The sequence below is a fragment of the Patella vulgata genome, chromosome 4, assembly GCF_932274485.2.
Source record: "Patella vulgata chromosome 4, xgPatVulg1.2, whole genome shotgun sequence".
Taxonomy (NCBI): domain Eukaryota; kingdom Metazoa; phylum Mollusca; class Gastropoda; family Patellidae; genus Patella; species Patella vulgata.
Window position 1 is genome coordinate 16,304,745 of NC_065882.2, and position 23,221 is coordinate 16,327,965.

The 23,221-nt window shown below is 37.9% G+C and overlaps 1 protein-coding gene across 1 annotated transcript in view; it reads right to left on the minus strand.

Annotated features, from left to right (window-relative positions):
• The window catches only part of LOC126817827 (acetylcholinesterase), an 81,829-nt gene extending 62,513 nt beyond the window's left edge, over positions 1-19,316 (minus strand). Inside the window, exon 1 of the mRNA XM_050544989.2 lies at positions 19,161-19,316. Within this exon, the coding sequence (XP_050400946.1) occupies positions 19,161-19,316 (156 nt within the window). The remainder of the gene's footprint in view (positions 1-19,160) is intronic.
• Between the last annotated feature and the right edge of the window lie 3,905 nt (positions 19,317-23,221).

Consider the following 23,221-nt stretch of genomic DNA (forward strand, 5'->3'; position numbering starts at 1 on the left):
TTGGAGCATACGGGATCAACAAGCACGTTTATTAAAACACGTTTACTTAAGTGATGACTATTCCAAGTTTACATTGATAGTATAATAAAAAAAATATACTACCGTTTTCGTACAATCAAGTTGTTTTCTATATGCAGGTGTGCTAATTAAGTTACACAATAACCACGGCCTTAAACTAGTATATACTACCTTTTACTTCTAACACAGAGAGAGAGAGAGAGAGAGAGACAGACAGACAGACAGACAGAGAGAGAGAGAGAGATGGGGTTAAACGTCCACTCGATAGTAGGAGGAAACTGGAGGACCCGAATGAAACCCACGAGGTTGGACAGGCGACCCTATTCCTTGTCACGTACAATCGGGGAATCAAAACTACGCCAGTTGACTCAATAAAAGACCATATGATACAACGCGCACGCGCTAACCATTCGGCCACCCCCTCTCCCTCCCGGGGATAATCAAGACGGACATACGTCATACAGTGTACGACAGCAATTGAAATAGAACTTTCAAGGGGACCTCGGTTTTTCGTCCCAGCAACATCCCCCCCATCTCCCCGCCTCCCGTCCAGCACCACTAACAAGGGGTAACCACGTCGACATCGGGCTTTTTTGGGGAATTTTCAGTTTGGTTTCCTAGTGATAGGGGTGCTGGATGGGGGCTCTATTCATTCTGATGGGACGTGAACACGTTGGCATGTACATAAAAGATCCCTTGACAGTTTGTATTCGATGATTATTTAGCGGAAACGCCGTTACCCGGGCAAAGGTTCTCCACGGTAAGCTACCTGGCGTCTGCTCGTCTTCATTAGTCCGACTGGTGCAGAAAATATAGGACGTTAAAGTCCATTTTATTATAACGTGACAAGGGGGATCACGGTGGCTAAGTGGGTAAGGCGCTGGCTCGCTAGCCTGGAGGTCGGGTGTTCGATCCCTGCATTGGCCGAGAAAGTTCATCCAGATTTTCCGGCGTGGTTCTCTCTTGTCAGTGATGCAGGACGGAGGGGCTGACAAGGACAGCTGTCTAGTCGTTCGGATGGGACGAAAAACCGAGGTCCCGTGTACACATTGGCGTGCACGTTAAAGATCCCTTGACAGTTGGAATTCGATATAAGAGTAGGCCGTAGTGCCGCTGTCCGGGCAAAATTTCCCTCATAGCACACTGTATGGCGTATGCCCGTCTTCATTAGCCCAGTTCGGAGCAAAACAGTAGGACGTTAAACCCCATTTCATTTCATTTATAACGTGACAAATCATCGTTGTTGGTGTGACGGTATTCTGTTAATTCATAAATACATTACGTCTACTTTACACCACCGGTCAATAATATAAACATCATATTCGAAGTTCAATATAGCGTGTATGTAATTTAGATATATTCTGTAAATATTACAATGTCTGAACTTCCGGTTCTAGAACTCATACGTCCTGCCGCGGGTCTTAGGGTGGAACACTATTAGGTTGTGTCGGGATATAATGTATATATTTCCATAGGCGTACGAGGGGGGGGGGGGGCTGGGGGGCGGCGCCCGCCCCCCCCCTTTCAATTTTGGGCACCAAATGCTGGGAAAATTTGGGCACACAATTGAACTTTGTAAAAGTTGTATAAAAAAAATATTGTGTTCTTGAGTGTGTCCAATTTAACAGCGAATTTATTATCATTATGTAACATACTAAGAACCTAACTACATTTTTTGGGCACCAACCACCACCGCCCCCCCCCCACCCCCTCCAGTCAAAAATTTCCCCGTACGCCTATGTATATATCACACTGTCAACTTAGACGTGCCCCGAGCCAAGGGCAGCCATAACAACAGCATTGCTCCGTGAGTTCATTTCTATAAAATCTAAAGCAATATGGTTGTACCATATTGTCTGCGAAATCACCCTTGATTGAAGCGGATGTACAGTCCTACGACCGAACGTTTGTACCTCCGGTATGAATTAATGGGTTTTATCAACAGAGTATTGTTTTGACCGGGAAGCGGCGCTATGGCCTACTCTTAATTGAATTCTGTCGTGGATGAGATCTGTCGGTTGAGGATGAGATCGGGTCGGTTGAGCAGGAGAAATCGGGTCGGTTTGGGATGAGATCGGGTCAGTTGAGAAAGAGGTCATGCCGTTTTGGGAGGAGATTGGATAGGTTGAGGACGAGATCAGGCTGTTTGGAGATATCAGGTTGGTTGAGGAGGAGGTCAGTAGGGATGGGGGGGGGGGATCGGGCCCGTTTGGAAGGAGATTATGACGGTTGGGGAGGGGAGGGGATCGGGCAGGTAGGGGAGGAGACCAGACCCGATTGGGGTTGAGGTCGGGCAGGAGATCATGCAGGTAGGGGAGGAGATCAGACCCGGATTGGGTAGGAGAGCCGCCACATGGAGGAGACTAGGTCCGTTGGGCAGGAAATCAGGTCGTTAAATGTTTGGTTTCCTATAACATAAAAACAAAACTTTTTCTTGTCGATACAGAGAGAAGAAAGATGGCCGAATTATATATCGACAGTTCTGTTTCAAACACAAGTTTAGCCGTTATCAGACTCTAAAAAAAATAACAGAGACAACAATATATCTTTCTTTCCTTGAAAAAAAAGTAATTTTCAATACATTTCAGTTTAATTCGACACATGTGCAAAGGTATTCCGTGTTCAAAAATTCATTTTATGTTGTTCATTATTGCAAATGGTTAGAATATGAGACTCATAAAATTGTTATTCAAAAAACGTAGTTTTTACAAGAAATAATATTCGACCCCATTTTACATTTTACGTCTATTATATGTTTCTTTACAAAACACTGTAAATATTTAACAACCCGTTTGATTAAAGGAGCTAAATCTCTATCCTTTGGCACCTAGAAATTGACACAAATTAGTACATATAATAATGTAAAATGAATGTATATAAACTTATCATTTCTGTATGTTCGGCGAAATACGCGAAGAGTCCAAATTGAATGACAGTCTTTGGCGTCTGGTTATTCTCGTCTGGATATGTTTAGCCTCATTCATCGAGTCGCTTCATTAAAAATGGCGCTCGAAAGCATTCTGGCATGCGATTCATGTGCCAATTTTAAAATTTTGATTGTGTCAGAAGCCCATCTTTTCACGGTAAGATAACAACATCAATGTTGATTTAAATTGATACAATGGTGTGTACACATCAAAGGCGGTTAACGTCCTACTGTTCGGCTCCATCCGGGTTAATAAAGACTTATATGCAACGTGGGGGAGGGAAATGTTTTCCAGGACGGCAGTCTATACTTTTATTTCGAACTCCATCTTTCAAAGGTTCGGCTTCTCATATTCAGGTCCTCTAACTAGCACCACTGGCAAGGGGGAACCACACGAGAAATCTAGAGAAACATTCTCGGCCAATACTAGGTTCGAACACTGAAACTTCCAGGTTAGCGAGCCAGCACCGTACCCATGCACTTAGCCACCGCCCCCCTCACCCCCAAATCAAAGAGGGGAGGGATGTATATATATATATATATATATATATATGGTTTGTTAACAACAGGATCTTTGATTGAACGTCCCGGAATTCTCGCAATCCCAAGGATAATGACAATGCAGAGAAAATGGAGATTTCGGTATATTACGCATGCGCAGACTGAAGAATCAAATACCCCAACCAACCACGACAGTTGAAACATATTCGCTCCGGTAGTCCCGAATTGAATTCTCTTAATCCATCAAAATGTATCAATCGACTAAAACACGAAATTTTCAGATAACAAGGAAGACAGGTGATCTATCGTCGATTCTTTGGTTTGGGTTTCTAAATGAAATGTTCAACAAGATACATGTTCACGAAAGTATTTATAAGGTAGTTATTACCAATAAAAGTATGGCATATTTGACAAAAATATAAGGGTATCCCTAACTGGCGCGTCCCATGTGTTGATCACTGAAAGATCTAATCGTGCATTCATTATGTGTGTCTGGAAAAAGGGGTTGGCGGAGGATAATCCAAGAATTTACCAAGGCTTCAATATTTATGGCAAATGGACAGCGACTAACAACTAATACACGCTGTAAAATGGATTCTCTCTTGAAATAGATTCTTGGAGTAGTTTTCTTGCATTTAAAATGTTTTGAGGGTTTGTGTTTAGTATAAATAGAATTCGTCCAAATATTTCAGCAAATCACAAAGTTTGTAATATAATAAATTTGAGTACATTTTAGCCTGAATCAAGCCTGGAAAATTAGATATTGTCCAAAAATGCACAATCGCAATCACCGACTTTCAAATATGTTGTGAATTAATTTTATACAGACAGTATCTTTAAAACCAAAAATTGTTGTCAGTTAATTAAGACGATTTATTTGTTAATTGCTACAAATCTACAATCATAAAAACTAACATTTGTATCGCTGTGTGCGCGTGTCACCTAGGTAACACAAACATTGTATAAATAAAAAAAGGCATTCAACGAAGTCAGTGGGTTTATACTAATTAGGACTAATTCGCTTTTAAAACAAAACGAAACAGCTTCGCGAGCAACAATAGGTAATGATCTTTGTATTTAGTGAGTGTTTACCGTGCACACATTATGAAATGTAAAAGTTTTCGTCCTGGTGGTAATGGCCTAGAAACAAATACATATCTTTGTTTCGACAAAAACTATGTTTCAAGATACAATATTTCAAACTACACTGTCAAAATTACATGTATATTTACAGTTATAAGTATAGTAAAAATACAGTGTCCGATTTGTAATATCACATGGTTTATTAACTTAAATTTAAAACGATGTAAGTACATATGAATACAGGGCTTATCTAAGATTACATCAAAATGAATGTAGTAATACAATCATGTGTCGGTTTACATTATGTGAGCTGTATATTAACAGAAATGCCATTTGAAATATTATTTTTACAGACAATTGTAAATTTACTGTCAAATAGTTGTCACATCGTTTATTCCCCCTTTGACCACATATCAAATATTTAGTGTTCTGTCAGTCGGTTTAGTCGATCCATTTTAGAGAAATAAACTATTCAAAATCTGAATGCACCGAACTGGCTAATAAAGACAGGCATGTGCCATACATTGGGTTGTGTGGGACATTTTGCTTGGACTATGTCATGCCACCTGCTCTTTCAATTGTAAGGAGCAAAACAGTAGAACATTAAACTCCATTTTATTTAATTTCTTTACATTATCGAATGTTGTTTCACATGCTCGACTGAAAGGTCCGCAAAACTTTCTGCGTTCGCCAGGATCGAACCTAGGACTAATTAGCCAAGCAGGGACAAACACATTCCTTTAAGTAATTTTACCGTGGAAAATTACATAATATGTAATTCTATAATAGTTATGAAGTATTAATACATAAACTCTCTTAAAAGACACAACATGGATTTATTTAAAATGTTATTGTAACAATTTATGTAAATTAACATCATGGTAATTTTACATGTATTCCATTTACAGATACGTAATTTTACCTTGGATGTATAATAACTAGAGGTAAAGTTACATTTCAGACTGTGAAATAACATGCAATGTTAAAATACAGTTATTACGATGGCAATATTTCTGCCGGTTAAAAAAGGGTAAAATTACATACCGGTAATAATTTTCACAGTGTACAGGGAAATATGGAGGAATCGGAGAACTAATTTCACAGGACAATATGTCACAGGGAACTAGTGTTATAGGGGAAAATGTCACGGCGATGTAATGTCATGGGCAAAATGTCAAAAAAGTAATCATTTTTGACTTTAATTATTTATTTTGATTCACTAAACCTAATCCTAACCCTAGTTCAATGATGAATTAGTACTGTGACATTCTGTCCTTATCACAACTCTGTAAGGACGTTAAACCCCGTTTGATTTCCCGACTTCAATACAGAGGTTCATGCAAAATAAAAAAAATAATCTTACTAAAAACTCTATTGCTTCAATAATTATTTTTATCGACCAATTTTAACTTAAGTTATGGCCATTTAAAATGCATTATCTCTCCAGTCCAGTCGTTCGAATTTGACAGAAAACCGAGGTACGCATTGGCGTGCGTGCACGTTAAAAATATCATTGACAGTTGGAATTTGAAATAAGAATATGCCGTAGCGCCGCTGTCCGGGCAAAATAACACTCCCAAACACACTGAATGGCTTATGCATGTCTTCCTTATCCCAGTCCCCGCAGAAAAGTAGGACGTTAGACCCCATTACATTTCATTTCTTGTATATTGGGTCTTTAGTATACAGAATATCCTGCGGCTGTCTCCAGAATGCCATATTACTAGGTTAATGAGCAAATATGGTCGCCAATTTAAATAATGAGGCCGTTCATTAGCCGTTTGTCGTTCACATTCGTATTAATGAAATGAAAAAATAACATAAGTTTGATTGAACAACAGACATAAGAACAGACAAACATTCGTTTACATTTAACATTTATGGCAGACATCTAAAAGATGTTGATATAATTGGATAGTTCATACGCGTGGCATTAAATACAGACGGTCAGCTAACCGAACAGCGAGTCCGATCTAACAACGAAATACAGACATGTAGCTAACTTAACCACGAGTCCGATCTAACAACGAAATACAGACATGTAGCTAACTTAACCGCGAGTCCGATCTAACAACGAAATACAGACGTGTGGCTAAGCTAATCGCGAGACGAATCTAACAACGAAATACAGACGGACAGCTAACTTAACCGCTAGTAGAATCTACTAACGAAACATAGGCAGCAAGCTTACTCAACCGCGAGTCAACGGCGAGTAACAAAGAAATACTGCAGACGGAAAGCTAACCTATTATAACCGCGAGTCGAATCTAACAACGAAATATAGACAACCAGCTAACCTAACCACGAAATGCAGACGGAAACCTAACCTAACCGCAAACCCTTATGATACAGCGTGCATCCGCTAAACATTCAGTACCCCCCCCCCCCCCCCATTCCAAAATCCGCTGAATGTCCTTTGTATTTTTCGGAAATATTTAAATTTAAATTTTCGCGGCTTAATCCACGCTAATTAAAATGTACCAAGACTGATTATTTAATATTTAATTAAGAAATGAAATGAAATGAAATGGGGTTTAACGTCCTACTGTTTTGCTCCGAACTGGGCTAATGAAGACGGGCATACGCCATACAGTGTGCTATGATGGAAATTTTGCCCGGACAGCGGCACTACGGCCTACTCTTATATCAAATTCCAACTATCAAGGGATCTTTTACGTGCACGCCAATGTGCACACGGGACCTCGGTTTTTCGTCTCATCCGAATGACTAGATAGCTGCCCTTGTCAGGACCTCCGTCCTGCATCACTGACAAGGGGGAACCACGCCAGAAAATCTGGATGAACTTTCTCGGCCAATGCAGGGATCGAACACCCGGCCTCCAGGCTAGCTAGTCAGCGTCTTACCCACTTAGCCACTGTGATCCCCTTTAATTAAGAAAACAGTGGTATTAAAAAGTGACCCATCAAAGATATTCATCAAGATTGTAGGTGGCACTGGCTTGTTTTGACAATTTCTAGTTTAGATCGTTTTCAGTGGATGTCGAATGCTGACAGTTTTAAATTCATCACATACTGAGTGGAGTTGACAGATATTTGTATTAGAGATCCAACATACACAATGTTGTGGTTGGCAAGGGATTCTATAACTTTAACTTCGGTCTTTTCTTTAGCATCCGAATTTATTCCTGATGGAATCGATTTGATTTGGTATAACCTCTGGTATTAAATTAAAGTTTGTTTTTATTTGATTTTTCAATATAGTCTTTTTCGCATCAAAGTACGTAATTTCTGGATTGACATAATTTTTATGTGCACAATTTTATTTCATTAATAAATATCACGCTTGCGCGTAGTGGGTGTCTTTAACAGTGAGTGGTGGTGAAGCCCCGGGGAAAACCCATAAGAGAGAGAGAGAGAGAGAGAGAGAGAGAGAGAGAGATGGGGTTTAACATCCACTCGACACAAACTAGGTCATTTTGGGACTAACATATGGTTCAATTTTATTTCAATAATTAGCTTGCGCAGTGGGAGGAAATCGGAGAAAACCCATGAGGTTGGACAGGCGACCCTACTCCTTGTCACGTATACCCGGGGAATCGAAACCACGTCAGATGACTCAATGACAGACCTCCTGATACAGCGTGCATGCGCTAACCATTCAGCCATCCAACCCCCACAAAACCCCACAAGGTTGGAGACTGGACAGGCGTTCGAACTCCTTATCATGTACATGCTTTTGGTACGAAACCTTGCCATCTGACTCAATGATGGACATTTAGGTCTAAAGCGCATGCGTTCGGCCGCTCGACTATTCAACCCCCAGTTAGAGAAGCATCGGTGATTTTATCATATAATAAACGTTATGAAAATTAAATTATAACATTTATATTTTAATGAATGTCGTGTTATTATGGCACATGAAATTTGTTTATGTTCTATTCTTGATCTGGCGTGCACGTAAAAGAACTCTTAATAGTTGGAATTCGAAATAAGCGTATAGGCTGTAGCGCCGCTGTCATAGCAAAATTTCTCTCACAGCACACTGCATGGCGTATGTCGGTCTTCATTAGCACAGTCTGATCCCAACAATCGGACGTTAAATCCCATTTCATTTCATTTCTATTCTTGATCCAATATATTAGAAAACAATGGGGGTTTATTATGTCTATATATGGACGTGTATGATACAGGAGAGGAAGAGATGGAAGGCGTGGGTGTCATCGTGTAGGAGGTGGGTGTTAATACTAGGTTTAATACTCTAGTTATATCTTCTACACAAGCACTCATAGCCAACTCTTACTTCCTTACATGGATATATTATAACCACAGATCGGGAATAAACGGATTGTGTGTTGTTAATAAAGTGTTGTTGAATGCGACCAAGGCAGCGCATTTTGTTTACGATCAAATCAGTGTTATACCTTTTGGACTATCCATATTCACTCTTTACGTTTATATTGGATATATACAATTCCATTTTGGATATAAAAATTACCGAAACAACAGACTGTGTGTTACTTGGTGGTGTTGAATGCGACCAAGGCAGCGCATTTTGTTTATGATCAAATCAGAGATATTATACCTTTTGAACTTTCCATATGCACTGTTTACTTTTATGCCTGGATTTAGAAATAGATTTTGGATATAACAATTACCGAAATAGCAGATTGTGTGTTTCTTGGTTGTGTTGAATTTAACCAGAGCAGCGCATTTTGTGCAAGAACATACTTAAGATATTTTGGACTAGTCATTTTCGGCTTTTGCTTGCATATTTGAATATGTCAGTCGATTGTGGATATAATAACGAGTAATGTGTTACTTTGTAATGATGAATGTGACCAGGGCAGCGCATTTTGTTTGTGATCATATCATATATATTATACCTTTAGGGAGATAATATTCACCGTTTACTTCCATATATGGATATAACAACTAATAAATAATGTCGAATGTAATGTGTTAATTTGATGCCATGTCATAGTTCTACCTTCTAAAAACATCGTAGTCAGCGTTTACTTCAATTTATTATATTGTATGTCGTAGTCAGCATGTACTTCAATATATTATATATTATGTCGTAGTTAGCGTTTACTTCGACATATTATATACTATATCGTAGTCAGCGTTTACTTCGCGATATATTATACACAATGCCATAGTTTTACCTACTGAAGACATCGTAGTCATCGTTTACTTTAATATATTATAGTATACGATGTCGTAGTCAGCGTTTACTTCAATATATTATATACTATGCCGTAGTCAGCGTTTCCTTCAATATATTATAGTGTATTATGCCGTAGTCAGCGTTTACTTCAATGTATTATATTATACTATGTCGTAGTCAGCGTTTACTTCTTATGTCGTAGTTTAAAACTTTGATCAAAATGCAACCGAATTAATAAATAACAACCGAATTGGACATTTTAACCTTAAACATACATTATGCAAGAGCTCAATCTTCCTATTGCAGGTCTTTCTTTAGGCCTGAAATGTTTTCTAAATTATTAATTTAGACATTAATTAATTTATCCAGGCCATAATCAACTCTCAGTGGCATCGGATTTCTCTAATATTAAATAGATTAGAACAGTTCAGCCATATTTTGATTTAAGCTAAAATGGAGGAGCGAGGCTTAGCTTAGAACAACCAGTACGGTGGTTGAAATTATTGCACACGTCTTGTCAAACCTTCAAAGGCTAATATCTTCGCTCGCAATAGAGTAATTTGAATGGAATTTTCAAATTATTCATTTTACATTATCTATTTTCGAACTATTATAGCAAGAATGGCTAGCTCTTTATCTAAATCTTACATAATATATCTTTAATAAATAAAAGCGATACCGGTCCACTCAGGGGTGTGCAAGGGCGTGGGGCAAAGGAGGCATACATTTCAAGGGCATTCAATTAATGAGTGAAAACAAAAACTTGTTGTCCCAGCTGCAGTACTTACTTTGAATAAAAAGTTTATTTAATCTATTTTTACATATATTTAAAATGTTTTCCTTTCGCATTTTTCGGAATACTAGGCCCTATACTTTAATTTTTGGGAGGGTGGGGGATACAATCAAGGAGTTGGCCCTGGGCCCTATACTTGAGTCTTGGGGGGGGGGGGGGGTGTACAATTAAGGAGTGGGCCCTGGGCCAACAAACCTCTGTATCAAGCTGTTTATATACTGACGAGTGTAAAATATATCCGCCTTTGTTGTAACGTTTATTTCTTCATTTCAGAGCTTCACCAAAATATGCAGGATTCTGGGTCCAATTTTTAACTCACCGTTGACTCAATGAACAAATGTATTTTCACCATCTGAATATACTAAGACACGTGGTCCCCAGATGAGGCAGCTACATGAAAATACGATATAAAAGGAATTCGAGGCTCGAAATATATATAAATATATATATAATGTTTGGCACTTAAAGCCACTGATCGCGATTTGCATTTTCCAGACAATATCTAATTTTTTAACGTCTTAATCCACACTAAAATTGAAATGAAATGGGGTTTTACGTCCTACTGTTCTGCTTCGACTGGGCTAATGAAGACGGGTACTAAAATTAATTATAACATTTCAAAAGGAAAACAAAACAAAACCCAAATATCTGTGTAATATAATCTCGTAGCTTGGAATCAGTCGGATTTAAAAGAGGCTGATCACACGATTTAATTCAACTACAATATGTAGCGCTGGCTTTTTTATAGCGTCTGCTGGAAATAACGAATGTTGCGATAATCATCGTACCTTTTTAAATACCGAACGGAATTGAACCGTTTATGAACTGATATTCCATTTAGGAATTCAATTTTCATAATAGTGTAGTCAGGCAAGGAATTCAAATTCCACCATTGGTTTTAAATTTAATTATACATTATGCAAGAGCTAAATCTGCCTATTGCAGGTCTTTCTTTAGGCTTGAAATGTTATATAAACTATTAATTAGACATTTAGTAACAAAACAAGATCATAGTCAACTCTCGATGGAATCGGATACTCGAGATTTTAACTAGATTAAAACGGTTCACCATTTGAAAATTTAAATTAAAAATGGGAAAGCGAGGCTAAGTCTCGAATATATCAGTGCCCTGGTTACCACTATGCACACTTTTAAACACTGATAACCTGGCTCAGAATGAAGTAATTTGAATGAAATTTTCGATATTTTCATTTTACATTATCTATTTTTGAGCTATTATAGCAATAATGGTCAGCTCATTATCTAAATAATCTTACATAATGTATTTTTTAACGAAAAGTATGTAGCGGGTTTTTGTCTTGATAGTTCGAGATGTACGAAAGTTAAAATTCGAACCCTTTGAGATCTCTGGTTATCGCTAATGTCAAAACGCAATTAATGAAACATTACAAATCTCTTGTTGAACTTTTGTATTTAAATCAAAGGGTAAACACATCTGGCGTACGTTGGCATGACGAGGGTAGGGGGCAGCTGTGATATCTTAAAATAAATAGCTTTAGATTAAATTAAATACAGTTTAAAGATTATCCCTTCTGTTTCTAGATGGTCTTCTTCATTAGCCCAGTCGTTGCCAAAAAGTAGGGCGTTAACCCCCATTTCATTTCTGTCTAGAACGGTTAAACATACATTATGCACGAGTTAAATCTGTTTTTCTTTAGGCCTGAAATGTTATCTAAATTATTAATTAGACATTAATTAACTTATCCAGACCATAATCAACTCTCAGTGGCATCGGATTTCTCCAATATTAAATAGATCAGAACAGTTCAGCCATATTTTGATTTAAGCTAAAATGGAGGAGCCAAAAAGTAGGGCGTTAACCCCCATTTCATTTCTATCTAGAACGGTTAAACATACATTATGCATGAGTTAAATCTGTCTTTCTTTAGGCCTGAAATGTTATCTAAATTATTAATTAGACATTAATTAACTTATCCAGACCATAATCAACTCTAGATAGCATTGTGAACCGATTTACTGCATAACTTTCCTTCTCGATTAAACGATTAAATAGATAATCGAGACTATGCTGTTTATCGTACTGACTTTAGCAATGATGACCGAGGCTAAGCAGAAATTTCATTCGCTTAGTTTTCGGTTCATAGTGGATCAATTTGAATGAAATTTTTAGCAAATTGCCTTTACGTTATCTAGTTTTTAACTATTATAGTGAGAACTGCCAACTCGTTATCGAATCTCCCATAATGTATCTTTAAGACAAGTAACGTGGTTGCTGGCAATCCATGTTTTACCACAAAGTCCATAGGTGATATATCCCGTTACATCGTTATTTACCGATCGACATGAAATTGATCTTCAACGAGAATCATTACTTCTGGTACATTATCATATCAATAACAGTATAATATTATATTGTCTGTTTTAGTTCTCTTTTCTCTGGCGGTCATGGTGGCTAAGCGGGTAAGACGCTGGCTCGCAGCCTCGGGTGTTCGGTCCCTGCATTGGCCGGGAAAGTTCATCCAGATTTCCCGGCGTGGTTCTTCCTTGTCAATGATGCAGGACGGAGGGCCTAGTCGTTCGGATGGAACGAAAAACCGAGGTCCCGTGTACACATTGGCGTGCACTTAAATTTCCCACGACAGTTGGAATTCGATGTAAGAGTAGGCAGTAGTGCCGTTGTCCGGGCAAAATTTCCATCATAGCACACTGTATGCCGTTTTCATTAGTCCTGTTCTGAGCAGAACAGTGGGGCATTAAACCCCCATTTCATTTCTCTTTTGTCTTTTAATACAGAGGCCCTGGTAAGAGACAAAGTGTGGAACGAATAACAGTGTCCTGTGTACACACTGGCAGTTGGAATTCGATATAAGAGTAGGCCATAGTGCCATAGTGCCGCTGTCCGGACAAATTTTCCTCATAGCACACTATATGGCGTATGTCCGTCTTTATGAGCCAAGTCGGAGCAGAACGGTATACATAAAACCCCATTAATTAATTTTCATTTTTATTCGTATGGCGGTGTGCTCTGATAAAACAAATTAAACACCGTGATCTTCAGGTTTAAAGGTCACCGGAAAAGGTTCATAATTTTGTTTAAATAATGCAAGTAATTATGTCAACATATCCTTTCCATAAGTATAACACGAATCCGAATGTCAATATTACCTGCAACAGGTAAATTTCAACATTAGTAATTGATGCTTTTCCGATGACCTGATCTCACATACAATTTCAGACTTTAACCTGATCCAAATTTCTTTAATTAACCCACAGATGTGACCATTTAAAATACAAATGACATAAATGACATGTAATCGACGTATTGATTTTGCAAAATGATATTAAATCTTGCCTATTTCTCAATATGTTTTATACTGATTATCTAATAACAATAGCTAAATTAATGACTTCTCAAAATGGAAAATGGCCGAAGTGATGTTTTAACAAGATGGTATTAGATTTTGCTTATTCACTCGTTATTTCTTTTAATTAAACTGACTAAAAGCTAACGACCATTAACAAGATCGGTGGCATTATTTCTGTTATGTCTTTATTGTCAATCATATTTTATTGTGGTTTCTCTTGCCAGTGATGCAGGACGGAGGGCCTGACAAGGAAAGCTGTCAAGTCGTTCGGATTGGACGAAAAATCGAGGTCCCGTATATACATTAGAATGCACGTAAAAGATCCCTTGGCAGTTGGAATTCGATATAAGAGTAGGCCATACTGCCGCTGTCCGGGCAAAATTTCCCTCATAGCACACTGTATGGCGTATGCCCGTCTTCATTAGTCCAGTTCGGAGCAGAACAGTAGGACGTTAAACCCCATTTCATTTCATTTCATTACATATTTTATTTTTATTTTGAGTAAAGTCTTTATCGTTACAGGGACAGTACAGCGCAGTGACCCCCGAATAAATTCACTTGATTTGATGTTTGTTGTTTGTTTCTTGCAATGTCTATGTGGTTTGTCTTGTCCAAAGGTTTGTCTTGTCGGTTTTGCTTTGCGTGTAGTGCGGTCCTCCTGCATTTACTTTCATGACTCATTTAGGCATTCTTTCTTTAAGTAGTAAGTAACAAAACTAAATTGCTTTTGATGTACACTTTTAAGACTCATTTAGGCCTTCATTATTTAAGAGAGAGAGAGAGAGAGAGAGAGATGGGGTTTAGCGTCCACTCGACACCAACTAAGTCATTTCGGGACTAACATATGGTTTAATTTTATTTCAATAATTCGCTTGCGCGTAGGGGTCTTTAGCAGTGGGAGGAAACCGGAGGACCTGGAGAAAACCCACGAGGTTGGACAGGCGACCCTACTCCTTGCCACGTACAACCGGGGACTCGAAACCACGCCAGTTAACTCAATGACAGACCTTATGATACAGCGCGCGCATGCTAACCATTCGGCCATCCAAACCCCCTCATTAATTAAGCAGTAAGGAACAAAACTAAATTGCTTTTGATGTATACCTTTAAGATATGCTCGCTTGAGATTAGTTAGGTCATTTAGTTCACGCTGAAATATATTTTGAATTAAATGTATTATATTTCTGGTGGTCTAGAAATACAAAATCATAGACTGATAGTGATCAGAAGCCTACAATCATTAAAATCAGAAACCCTAAGTTTCGTACCTATAGCTATACGCCTATCTGTAAGTGTTGGCTTTATTCGTAATGCCGACATATTAAGATTTGATACTGTATAAGTTTTCACATTCAAATAAAACGACAGTAAATAAAATGATAAAGTAATGCCATCATCAAGTTTGGCAAGTGAATGAGTTCAGCAAAACTCACACGATTGGCTTAAGTGACCACTGTATTCGTAATGGGGGTATGTTTAGATTTGAAAACAAATCAGTGCTCACATATTTGTCGCTATGATGACGAACGCATGCGCTGTGGTTAGTCCGCCGTTCTGTGGGCTTATTACCTAAGAAATGACCATCCGCACATAAAGCTGACATGCCTAATTATTTCCCGTGGATTCTTCCAATCATTTTAAAACAACAACAAAAAGCAACAAATACATCGAATTTGAAGTCTCTTGAGCAGCTGTGGCTTCCTTCATAGCACACTGTCCGTATTCATTAGCCCGATATGAACACAAAAGCAGGACGTTAAACCCAATTTCATTTCATTTGATTAAGTCGTGCAAAGCTTGAATTTCCTTAACTTGCAAATGGCGCACAGAGACTTCTGCATATAAATCTGATGATATAGCTTAAATGTTCAAACTGTAGAAGAAAACGGGTTTGTAATCTGTGGTTAATTGAATGAAGATGTCATGGCGGTGTTAAATATAATGTTTATTTGTTTTATTTGACTGACATGTAAGGTGTCTGTTTCACATCACACCTAAACAAGATGTGAAAATAAACTGTTGATGTTACCTCGCGTGTATTTGAAAGGCTGACATTGCTAGCAATATTTTATTATCGAAACAGTATTTTCGGCGTCGGTTCCCCTTGTTAATTGTGTTGGAAGGGTGCATGGTACGACAAAAATAAACGAGGCCCCGCGCGCATGTTGGCGTGCATGTGATAGAACCCTTGGTAGATGAAATTTGACGGAAGAGAAGACGAAAACGCCACTGTCCTGTCAACATTCCCCCAATCCCATAGCACACTGCATGGCGTATGCCCATCTTCATTAACCCGGCTGGTGCACGCTAAACGCCACTGCGCCCCCCCCCCACCCACGCAATAGCAAACGCGATGGCTCGCATGTTTGTCTTCATTAACACGGTTGGTGCACGCTTAACCCCCTTTCATTTCGATGTAGAACAGACAGTATACACCGAATAGAGACAACTATACATAAACCTATGACACATATCACGAGATCGTATCCACAGCGAATGGTGGGGGGGGGGGTGTAAATATAATACTTTTTTTTTAAATTTTGTATTGACCATCTGGCTTGTTGCCCTTTAAAATGTTTCAAATTCTTGACTTAAATTAAAAAAGCTCTCTCTATTGGTAAATGTAATAGCCATTTAAAGAGCGACATCTCTATCACCAAAAAAAATAAATGTAATTACTATTTTAATAATTTCATAAATATCCTCTGACCCACCTAGTTACTAAAAATCTGGGATTTTTCTTTTAAAGAGTCGTGATCTAGGGACCAACTAGGGACCGGCGCAAGAATTCTTTTTTTTTTTTTTTAAAAAAAAGACTTATTCTTATTCGAAAATAACGTAATTATTTGAACATGTCAATTTTAACTGTCAAGTCAAATTGGGTTTTTTTTTTTAACAAGCTGGCGAAGACCTCAAATTATCGTCGTCGTCGAGTGCGGCTTTACGTCCGTTGTTACCTAGGGTAATATCGAAGGCCATTGGATTAAACTATTCAATTATTGATTTGGTTAAACTATTCAATTATTGATTGGGTAAAACTATCCAATTATTGATTGGATTAAACTATTCCATAATTGATTGGGTTAAACTATTCAATTATTGATTGGGTAAAACTATTCAATTATTGATTGGATTAAACTATTCCATAATTGATTGGGTTAAACTATTCAGTTAATGATTGGATTAAACTATTCCATCATTGACTGGATAAAACTATTTAATCAGTGACTGGATAAAACTATTCAAGTATTGATTGGGTTAAACGATTCAATTATTAGATAAAACTAAGCAACTATAGATCGGATTAAACTATTCAGTTATTGATTGGGTTAAACTATTCAGTTAATGATTGAATTTTAACTATTCAATCATTGACTGGATAAAACTATTCAATCATTGATTGAATTTTAACTATTTAATCATCGACTGGATAAAACTATTCAATCATTGATTGAATTTTAACTATTTAATCATTGACTGGATAAAACTATTCAATCATTGACTAGATAAAACTAGTCAATCATTGACTATATAAAATTATTCATATATTGATTGGATTAAACTATTCAATTATTGATTTGGAATAAATGAAATGAAATGAAATAGGCTTTAACGCCCAACTGTTCTGCTCAGACTGATTGGAATAAATTGACTAGATAAAATTATTCAATTATTGATTGGATTATACTATCATTTATTGATTTGGAATAAATGAAATGAAATGAAATAGGGTTTAACGCCCAACTGTTCTGTTCCGACTGATTGGAATAAAATATATCCATTTAATAATTAGAAAATAAAAATATCTCGGTTAACGATTTGATTAAACTATTTATTTATTGACTGATAAAAAAAATTCAGTCAAAACTATTTTTGCTTGGAATAAAACATATCGCTATAGGCTAGAATAAAATGTTCATTTAATGATTGGGGGAAAAAATAGGTTCGGAATAGGCTATTCATTTATGATTGTATTAAACAATTTAATTGGAAACTTAAATAAAATATTTTCAATTATTGATTAGGGAAGACTTTTCAACTATTGTTACCTGAATTAGTTATTCAATAGGAACAACTAGTGATAGCCATCTGCATTTTGCGGAGAATATCACTTTTTTACCGCTAAATCTACGCTTAATTGTACTCAATTTCATTATCTAATATGCAATTTAGAAAAGAGACCCATTAAAAACAATGACAGTGGAAATTAAAGGTGGTGCTAGATGGATTTGGCAAAATCCAAAACATCGTGTGCAGCGCACGTGGACGCCGAATGTTGACAAATTTTCAATTCCACATATGTTTTTAAATACTGAATGGAATTGAGCCAGTTTTGGACTGATTCTCCTTTTCAGGAATGAAACTTCCACAATATTACTGTTTGAAATGGATTCAAAGTCCTTCAAATGACAATCAGATAAGTTTTTTATGTCTTAAAGATTGTAAATGCAGCGTCTAGAAAGATTAAAATGACAGTAAGACTATACATGTCACAACAATTTGTTGTCAGTCTTTTATCATACTAATTATTGAATATGCATATTTAATATTGAACATGCATATTTAATATTGAATATGCATATTTAATATTGAATATGCATATTTAATTTTAATAGTTGAAACACTATTCTCGAGCAATGCCCATTATTTATAACGTCACTTACTGTAAATAAATGTTATTTTGGTCGCCAGCTAATTTAAGAATCCGAGTTTTCAAACGTTGTATTTGAGACATGAGAACGTTTGTAAGTTTCAGTATGTAGATGACCATTATATAATATGTTAAACTCCATACAAAGACTGGATGTGGTTGTTTCTTTTATAAATGTATAACAATGTTGCGAATTTAGGATTTAGAGTTTTCAAACGTTGTATTTGAGACATGTGGAAGTTTCAATATGTAGATGACCATAATATAATATGTTAAACTCCATACAAAGACTGGATGTGGTTGTTATTATTTATAAATGTATAACAATATTGCTAATTTAGGATTTAGAGTTTTCAAACATTGTATTTGAGAAATGCGAAGGTTGGTTATAATCAGCATATCACACTATAGTACTGTATGACTATAATATAGTATAGGTATGTTTTAACTTCAAACAAAGACTGGGAGTTCATATTTATCTTTTATAAATAACAATAAAATAATTGCTAATTTGAGAATCAGAGTATTCAAACGTTTTATATGCGAAATGTGAAAGTTTGTAACATTCAATTATATGTAAATAATATTGTATGTTTTTACTCAACGCAAAGATTGAAATCGCTTGGTTTTTTTATGAATAATATTGATAATTAAAACTGTCTCTGTTAATAAAAGTATAGATAATAATAACAAAGAGATTTTGTGAATACTTACCTCAAACCGGAGTTCACCGACTGGTGGCTTAGCATAGGGAATTCCCAAAAATCTGTCAATACGTTTTCCATTCGATAAAGTTTCTATCTCTCCTCGTACTTTACCATATTTGGTTTTTCTGAGTACGTGTCTCCTCTCGGAATTTACAATTTCCATAAAAATAAAAATGAAAAGCAAAACGAACTTCATGGCGAATATAATTGATAAATTAGCCATGAAAAGATGATGTTCCGCTGTAGAAATTATGTTACAATCTAAGTTTGAAAACGATTCGTAGTAAGTTGTATTGTAAATCGTCTGGAGTAATCGTGACTTGATGTAGTTAGTAGACTAGGCACTAGGTCTTATCACCGTCATGTTTAAGACAAGCCAATAAATAAAGCCTTTCAATCAATTCACACAGAGTATAGCGAGTATGAAAACTGGAATCAGTGTCTGGAAGTAGACAAGTAAATTTGATTATGACAACTTGTAGTGGTATAAGTAGCGATATTGGACGATAGATAGACCACACCTATAGCCTACAGTTTTGTAATGCGAGATCGGTGTTTAGATTTAGTGGGCGTGGTTTATATAAAGGGGTGGGACCATACGACCAAGATTGTGTATGTGTGTGTTATATTTCGTGTGTTTTGTTTTTGTAAGCGTTAAGAAATTAACTGAGGTTTAACGTCCTACTTTTCTGCTCTATCCGGGCTATTGATGAAGGGAAATGAAATGAAATAATATGGGGTTTAACGTCCTAATGTTCTGCTCCTACACTGGGATAATGAAGACGGGCATACGCCATACAGTGTGCAATGGGGATAAATTTTGCCCGAGCAGCGGCACTATGACCTACTCTTATATCGAATCCCAACTGTCAAGGGATCTTTTACGTGAACGCCAATGTATACACGAGACCTCGGTTTTTCGATCGTCTCATCCGAATGACTAGACAGCTGTCCTTGTCAGACCATCCGTTCTGCACCAATGACAATGGGAAACCACGCCGGAAATTCCCGATGAAACTTTCTCGGTCAACACCGTGAGCGAACCCGCGACCCCCCAGTCTAGCGAGCCAGCGTCTTGCTCACTTAGGGCATATGCCATATAGTGTGCTCTGAAGCAATTTTACGTGTACGCCAATGTGTACACGGGACCTCGGTTTGTCGTCCCATCCGAACGACTAGACAGCTGTCCTTGCCAGGCCCTCCGTCGTGCATCACTGACAAGGGGAAACCACGCCGGAAAAACTGTGGGTGCAGGTTACGTGTAGATTGTATGGGTGTACAGCCCTGACACTATCTGTCAATGAATCAACTGTCCGAGTCGCCCGTCCTCTGCATTCCCACAGCGGCTAAAGCGCTAGTCCAGAAATAACCTAGTTTTTGTTGAGTGGACCCCATTCCCCATTTACCGGTTTCCTCCTACTGTTAAGGACCCATACACGCAAGCGAATTATTGATATAAAATTGTACAATACGCTAGTCTTGAAATGGCATAGTTTGTATCAAGTGGACGTTAAACGTCATTTCTCTTTCTCTGTTTGACACGAGATGAAAATACAGGTTTCGTAGTCGTGTTTTCAGTCACGTATGCTCAAGAACTAAGATGTAACGTCAAGTATATTTTTGCATGGTAGATTGGGGTGGCGGTGTTGGTGGGATGGGTTCATGGGGGGGGGGGGGTGTCTTTTTTTCCTTTAAACAAAATGAAGGGACAACGAATAGTCGTTCGGGTGGGACGAAAACCTGAGGTCCCGTGTACACAATGGTGTACACGTAAAAGAACATTTGACAGTTGAAATTCGAAATAAGAGTACCTCTTAATGCCACTTTCCGGGCACAGTTTCCCTCATAGCACACTGTGTGGCTTATGCCCGTCGTTATTAGCCCAGTCGGGGCAGAACAGTGGGCCGTTAAACCCCATTTCATAAAAGAATCGTCCACTTTATATCGCGGTTTTATCATCCCCAGTTTTTCATGAAAACAGAAACATCAACAATGGCGCCTGAACTTGTAAGGATTTTATTGATTTGTAATTTATTATACCGAGCACGAGGAAAAGAAATAATCTATAATACTGATCGATAATCGATAATCGATATGATCAGTAAGTACCGTTCTTAGTGGGGGGAGAGGGGCGATACCCAAGATAGCATCTTTCCATCGACAATTAGCGAGCCAGCGCCCCACCCACTGAACCATAGCTTAAAAGCCAAAATCGACAACAACAATTATTAACAACACAACTTTCTGCTTAATAGTTTGTTTTGATCTAGGACGAAATCGCTTAGGGGACAATGATCGGATCGGAGCAACAGTGATTCGGTGAGCATGGTGCTGGCTCGCTAACCAGGATGTCGATCTTGTTCGAGATTGTCCTCTTGTAAGTGGTGCAGGACATACGTCTAGTCGTTGGGAGCAGTTACAGAGCCCTTGATAAATGGCGTATGTCTGTCTGGATTATCCCAGTTGTTTCTGCAAAGTTGAACGTTAAACTCAGCCTCGTCTCTTTTCATGTCATTACTGAGTCGTGGGTAAGCCACAGTGGCTAAGCGAGTAAGACGCTGGCTCGCTGGCCTGGAGCTCGCGGGTTCGATCCCAGTGTTGACCGAGAGAGTTCATCGTGATTTTCTGGCGTGGTTTCCCTTTATCAGTGGCGCAGGACGGAGGGTCTAATAAGGGCAGCTATATAGTCGTTCGGATGTACGAAAAAAAGAGGTCCCGTGTACACATTGGCGTGCACGTAAAAGATCCCTAGACAGTTGGAATTCGATATAAGAGTATTTCATTTCATTTCTGTGTCGTGGACTGCAGTTTCAATCATTTGCATAAGAAAAGGTAACGAGACCCTGTGATGTTGAGAACATGGCGTGTGTTAGCCGTTAAGCTGGTCGAAACCATTTTATTGTCAACAATCACAGTTTAATTATATTATAATATTAATAGTCTCGTAACAAGAAACGTAACGAGCTTACTTTGTCTATTACAGTTTTGTCATTGCTTCACACGAGCTTGTCATGTGAATAAAAATTGCTAATTAATAATATATATATGTGAATAAAAATTGCTAATTAATAATATATATTCACATGACAAGCTCATAATTAACTCTCTAGAACATTGGATGGTCATGACATTTACTGGATTAGAACACTCTAAAAATGGATAATCAAGACTTTGTCTATTATCGTAGCAATGATACTTGACAATCGAGACTATATTGTTTTGGGATTGTTTCGCTCCAAATGTTATATAAATCATTAATCAGACATGCATTCACTGGGGATAACAACGGCCTTTCAAGGACACGCATTTTGGGCCAATAAGGAAACCGCGAGCATTATCCAAGATTACTTCCGCAGAGATCAAAAACCATCTCTTATCACAGAAAACAAAAATATCCCAGTGAGCTCGTGCCGGCAGAAAAATCTTGAAACATTTTTTGTCAAAGGTATGTTGAATCATGTCCACCAATTATCAGGCCGTGTAAACTAGGCTTTACAAATCAGACGTTGGCTCACTAATCAGTGTTGGCCGAGAAAGTTCCTCGGGGATTTCCTCTTGTCGGTGGATAGGTGGGGCGAAAATAAAATAAAATGGGGTTTAACGTCTTACTGTTCTGCTCCGACTGGGCTAATGATGACGGGCATACGCTATACAGTGTGCTATGAGGGACATTTTGCCCGGACAGCGGCACTACAGTGTACTCTTATATCGAATTCCAACTGCTAAGGGAACTTTTACGTGCATGCCAATGTGTACACGATGGGGCGAAAAACCGAGATCCCGTGTATACCATTGCATGCACGTAAAAGGTGGGTTGCCTAGTGGTACAGATGGGACGAAAAAACGACGATCACCCGTCTACAAATCGGAGCGCACTTAAAAGAAATCTTGACATTCGACGAAAAGTAGGCGGAAATGCCGCTGTCGGGCGACACAATTCTCCTAACTAGCATTGAAAACATAGTCAATGAAAAAAAACAAAACAATCGTATATAAGTTTCAAAATGACCGGAGTATAGCTCCATTCGTATTTGTACAGATGTCAAAGAAGGACGAATGGACTGAAGT